Source organism: Staurois parvus, unplaced genomic scaffold (genome assembly GCF_062004578.1).
Source record: "Staurois parvus isolate SC_StPar_1 unplaced genomic scaffold, SC_StPar_1.0 ptg000541l, whole genome shotgun sequence".
NCBI lineage: Eukaryota > Metazoa > Chordata > Amphibia > Anura > Ranidae > Staurois > Staurois parvus.
Window position 1 is genome coordinate 574,417 of NW_028318337.1, and position 6,000 is coordinate 580,416.

Sequence of the window (6,000 nt, forward strand, 5' to 3'; positions counted from 1 at the left end):
GCTCCTACAGAGCTACTGTACAGGCCATGTATGCAAATGAGGGGCTGGAGCAGTAGAAAGGGGGCATCATCACTGCATTCGGGTTTTTTTTCCTAATGAATGAATCCTGTCAGCCATATGGGATGTCTGGTACAAGGATCACCACCCAGCAGGGTACAGGTGACCCATAAGGAGGCATTCTAAAGCCATGCGGAAGTAAAGGCTCGATAGGCACTTGACTATATGCTCTGTCCTCACACCAGCAGCCATGCATCACCATGAGGTGTCCTTCCAGCAACTGCCCGGCCTACCCGTCTGACCTCCAGGCCTATCTGTGCTAGGACTTGTGGCGCTGCCCACACTCCCAGGCCTGGCATCGTCTCTCTCACACACACTCTCTCAGGGTCACGCAGGCCTTTGCTTCTCCAACGAGCCAATTTCAACCGACTCATGGTCGCAACTGTTTTCCCCCACTTCGTGTTACTCACCCAATCTCATCACCCCCTTGACTGTTCATTTCTCCGCGGCCAGACCCGGCTCTCAGCCGCTGCTCTCTCCTGCTCCGGCCAACGGTAACACGGCGCGAGGCTACGGGGTTTCCACGCAGGGGGCGGCGTCATCACGCACGCATCACTGAAGAGCGCTCAGTGTGGAGGAGCGAGCTGGGGCCGTGTGACTGGACGGATTAGTCAGCACTAGAGGGCAGGCTGCCGCTCTGATTCTCCTGACTAGAAATGGAGCCATTTTCCCAGAGACAAGAACTTAGCTGGCTGGAAATGTCTGTGAAATGGGTGCCTGCGTGACGTAATGGTTCCGGAGGTGGGGAAGAGCACGCTGAGCTTCATGCCGCCGAGTGAATGTCATGTATTGTGTGATTGCAATGTTGTTATGTGTCGCAGTACAGAGGAGAATGACCACTATGAAGAATGTTTTATGTATAGGTGCCTGGCATACGAGGATGGTTGGAAAAAAGGGAACTTCGCAATTATCCAGGAGCCAAGGCCTCAGTGAAGAAACACCCCTCACCAGAAAAACTTATTTTAAATTTTAACATATTTTTGAGTGTGAGAATGTGAAAGTTAATTATGTATTTCATAGGGTGAATTTTCTTTGACTCCTTGGAGCTGAGCATACGCAAATATGTGAGCCTCGGTGCCAAGGGGCCACATATTTGCATGCCCAATGTAAACAAAAGATGTGAGGAGAGTGCGTACCCTGCAGGTTCCTGGCACCTCATGGAAAGGTCCCAATCGCTACTTGCAGTCGGGCTTTCTGATCATGTGACAGCCAATTATGGTCACATGACTAAACCCTGTTCTGCCTCCCAGAATCACAAAACCCTTAAAGGGCTGGGATACGGGATATTTGTGGTTCTACGTCTGTGAATTCTGCTAAATTTGACTCCATGTTGTGGTCTCTTGTTCTTGTTTGTACCTCCATTTCAAACTGATGGTAGAGTGTACTGATTGTAGTTATGTGAGCCTGTCTTTTTAACCGCTTCCCACCAGACCACTAAGCATAAATTGCTGGGTGGGACAAGCGCCATTCTGAGTGGATGTGCCCGTATGTCCTGTCAGACTGTGGGCTCGCATGGGATCATGCAGCTGCGTGCTTCGGTGATTGGCTGTTTCTGCTTACACAGAGCCCACGAGTGAGAAGGAGAGCCGATCAGTGCCTACCAGCCAGGATCAGTGAGTTTTGAAGCATTTTACAGTGCTTTCACACACTGATCGTCCAGCTAATATACACAGTAAAAGCAAGGTCACCAGCTCAATCCCCCCCCCCCCTCCCTTATTTTCTGTGGAGTAATGTGTTCCAGCTTGTATCTGGTATCCTTATCTGCAGCTGGCATTCAGGGCTATATACTGCACAGTTTAGAAAGCCTTTTGAATGTACAGAAAGTGAAAGAGGAAAAATATGCATTGTGACGTAATTGTTAATATATATACTCTGTGAGATGTTTTTGAAGCCACGTAGCTGTGCAGGCATGAGTCTGGCTGAGTCTCAACCAGCACTGGTTAAATAAAAGGTTTGTTTTCCTCAAGTTCGTGTCCAGAGTTTACCTGGTATCCCCAAAGTTGCCGCTACATTTCCTGGTGCATTGGCTGGGAAACCAGGTGTAACTACCGAGACATGTGGTTTTCCACCACGACCCATGGGGATCAGTCCGGAGCTGGCCCCTTGGATCACTGTGCTGTCTCAGGCGCCGCTGGACATTTGTCTGGGAGACTGCACTACATCTTGGTCACCTGCTCCGAGGATAGATCTGCTGAAATCTAAAGAACCTAGACTGGGGAACCAACCATCAAATTGTGGAGCTCCACTTCAGGAAAAGCTGAGATCTTTGCCTTTTGGGTTGTAACAGTCAGTCAGGGCCTCTCGACAGTATTCGAGGGAAGGAGAGCTTGATCACCTGCCAAGGTGCTCTTAATTGGATGATTGCGCATCCTGGGCCATATCTCCAGTCAGTCAGTAATTTTGGGTTGGAAAGTCTGGTGTGTATGTGAGTGAATGAGATGCTGCCCAGCAGTGAAGCGAGAGTGGACCCTGTGTCGGTGCAGTTCTTGGTGCCGGGGCTGATATCGTTCTTTACCAAGTCATCAACAAGGGAAAGCGTTTCTCTTTTAACCCTATTGTGTCGAGGACCTTGGACTCCTTATCAGATCCTCAATCCAATCCCCTACCCCTCTGTGTCTGTTTTGGTGTATTTTAGGAAACAATATGGGTGGTAATCAGTCAATCCAGACCCCCTTAGAGTGCATGGTCGGTAATTTTCAGGAGTGGATTTTGCAAAATCTGCAAACTGAAACTCCGTTCTAAAAGTTTAGCAACTCTATGCGAGGAAGACTGACCCCCGTTCTGGGTGTTGGCCACCCCAGGGCACGTTTGATTTAGAGATAATTGACTGATTGCAAGAATGTATTAGGTCTGATTCACAGTAGCATGACCAGATTCCGTACATAATCTGTTGGAAAAGGGTGACAGAGGAAGACCCTAAGTGGATACATAAAGTGAGGGAGGAGCAGTGTAAAATTATGGTTATGATAAAGATAATCCCACAGATTAAAAAGTATCAAGTGCATCTTTTTTCAATCTGAAGAGACAGATATGCCTCCTCCATGTGTACAGGGACACACCACGGGTGAATATAGATAAGGGGCAAATCCTGACACCTCTCCCCATAGACAGTTGGAATTTAGCTCAGACCTACTTCCCAAAGCAGATGTGAGCAGCCCATCAATGCCAAATCTTACTAAACATGTTCATACTAACACCCCTAGTTATGACACTCTCAGTATTAGCAGTAGGATGGGAGTTGGGGGTACAGCAACAAGTATTGGGTGCATAGATCAGTGTTCACTTCCACCCCAAAGAATCCCATTGCTAGTAATCAGATTTTTGCCACATCCTACAATTTACCTATGCAAATGCCCCTAAGGGAACAATTGATAGGGGGACACTGGACTCTAGTCTACACTCCCTTCACCACAACTGATTTACTGAACTGGAAGACCTATAACCCCTCTTATAGTGAGAAACCACAGGCTGTGACAGACTTTCACCGTGTGATAATCCAGACACATAACCCCACCTGGTCTGACTGCCAGCAACTTCTACTGACTCTTTTTAACACAGAGGAAAGACACAGGATAACCCAGGCCGCTCTTAAGTATGTTGGAGAATTGGGAAAAGACAAATGTTACCCCCAGGACTGAGTGGAGGCTTATTTTCCATGAACTGACCCCAAGTGGGATCCAAATAGGGGGATATGGAAAGACTATCAGAGAGCTATTATAGAGGAGATGAAACCAGCTGGCAAGAAGCTCACAAATTTCAGTAAGACGACAAAAGTTTTTCAACAGCCCAATGAAAGTCCAGGACAGTTTTATGAGGGACTATGTGATGTTTTTAGACTATATACCTCGTTTGACCCTGAAGCAGCTGACAACCAGCACTGGGAGGTGGGGAAGCCGGTCGGTGTTCTCTGAGGGAAGGAGACGCCGGATTCCCCCCCCTCGCATAAGGGACTGTGGCTGCCGCAACCCCACGGAAGTCTGAAAAACCCCCCCATTGCAACTTGCCTAATATGGGAAGGGACTACTGAAACCCCCAACAGAGAGCAGTCGCAGCCGCCTCACCTAGGAGAAAGTGAAAAAAGCGACAGGAGGGTGAGAGTGGCAGACTGCTGTGATTGAAGAAATGTGGGGGACTAGAGTTGTGCTGTAAAACTAAAAGGGGGTCTAAAGGAAGAGAGAGGAAGGAGAAGAAAAGTAGTGAAAGGAGCATAAAATAATAAAGACCCAGAAGAAGTGGAACTTGGCGGAGGAGATAAGGAGAGGGGGGAGAGGAAAAGAAGAAAGTAGAGTGAAATTCCCCTGGAAGGGTATAAAATTGAGCATAACTTGGATATTTAGCTCAAAAAATAAAATCTCCAGAATCTGGAAAAATCTGAAAATATTATAGACCATATGAAAAATAAAGTGCCTAAAGGAGGCGGGCCTAAGGCTTCCCAAACAGGCTCAATTAAAAAATATATACCCTCACAGGAGAAACAGACCCCAGAAAGACAACAGGGAATATCTGAAAGGAGTGAGATGGAAATCGGTGTTGGAGAAAACTACAGACTATCCCTAGGAATAGCCAATAGTAGTCAACAAATGTAAGAAGTGGAGATGGGAAATGTAGAAGAACAAGATAAGAGCTCACAGATGCCCACTAAAACAGAAATAGCAGAAATGTTTAGGGGACTTGAGAAATCTATAAAACAAGAAATGGCTAAAATACACAAAGACCTGGGGCAAATATTATTAAGAGTGCAGGAGACGGACGAAAGAGTGGATAAACATGCCCAAATTATTCAGAAGTTAGAAAAACGGACGTTAGAAATAAGAAAAGAACAAAGAAATCTGCTATATAAAATAGAAGATCAGGAGAATAGGGAGAACCTAAGGATACGATGTCTTCCAGAGATCTCTCAAGGAGAAGATCTAATGGGAATAATAAGGAAAATGCTGAATACTATAATGGACAGATCTACATCAGAGACCCTTAAAATGGACAGAGTATATAGAATAGGAAGACATCAACAAGATCGAGATGAAGAAGATAAAAGGAAGAACAGTGATAAAATATGGAGAAATAAATATACAAATTTTTGCTAATTTAGCAGCAGAAACATTCATAAGAAGGAGATCTCTGAAACCATTATTAGATATTCCCGGCGTGATTGAGATATCCTGAAGACTTGAGTGACTTTTGTGAGACTTTTGGGTGGGAAGTAGAAGGGGAGACATGGGCTAAAGAAAAAGAGGGATGGCAGGTAGTGTTAAGAAGGAATAGAGAGCAGAAATAGTAAATAGGATCAAAATTGGAGGGAGGGGGGAAATTGAATGATTTTTTTTTTTTTTTAAATTTGTTTTTTGTTTTCCCCTTCACTATCTCCCTCTATTTCTGCCTCCTTCTTAGGATTTTGGAGTGTTTTATTTTTTGAGTAAGGTGGGACACGGAGGTTTAGGTATGAATACTGGAGGGACGTACATGGTTAGAGCTCCACTTTAAAGTCGAATCAAAGGTGGGGTTAGGACCACAAATGATTTATAGGCAAGAAAGAAGCCTAAGAGGGGATAGGGAGGATGGTGGGAGTAGGGTTAGGGGAGGAAGAAGGGTATGGGGAGGTAGTAGACAGCCTGGGACTCTTTGGCAGCCTTAGACTACGTGGGATAGCAGGAGGTACACTAGTTAGGAGAAACTCAAGAGAACGAAGGGGAAGACATGAAGAAGAGAGGAGGAGGGTAAAGAGGTATGAACAAAGGGGAAGACATGAAGGAGAGAGGAGGAGGGTGAAGAGGTATGAACAAAGGGGAAGACATGAAGGAGAGAGGAGGAGGGCAAAGAGGGATGAAAGGAGGAGAGAAAAAGAGAAAAACAGAAGAGATTCACTTCGAGACGTATAATGTTAGAGGTATAAATAGTCCTGGGAAGAAATTTAGGATCCTTAAAGAGCTGCAAAATAGATTTTCC

General features: G+C 45.7%; 1 protein-coding gene across 6 annotated transcripts in view; it reads right to left on the minus strand.

Moving 5' to 3' along the window:
* Positions 1-619, minus strand: part of DAZAP1 (DAZ associated protein 1) — a 49,566-nt gene extending 48,947 nt beyond the window's left edge. For 3 of the 6 annotated variants that reach the window (XR_016315033.1, XM_089690742.1, XM_089690741.1), the window contains exon 1: positions 468-619. Coding sequence is in view for 5 of the 6 variants with exons in the window: in XM_089690742.1 (XP_089546868.1) it covers positions 468-496 (29 nt within the window). In the remaining variant the exon portion in view is untranslated. The remainder of the gene's footprint in view (positions 1-467) is intronic. The other 3 variants (XM_089690740.1, XM_089690739.1, XM_089690743.1) reach the window with 1 other exon arrangement.
* Positions 620-6,000: the final 5,381 nt, after the last annotated feature.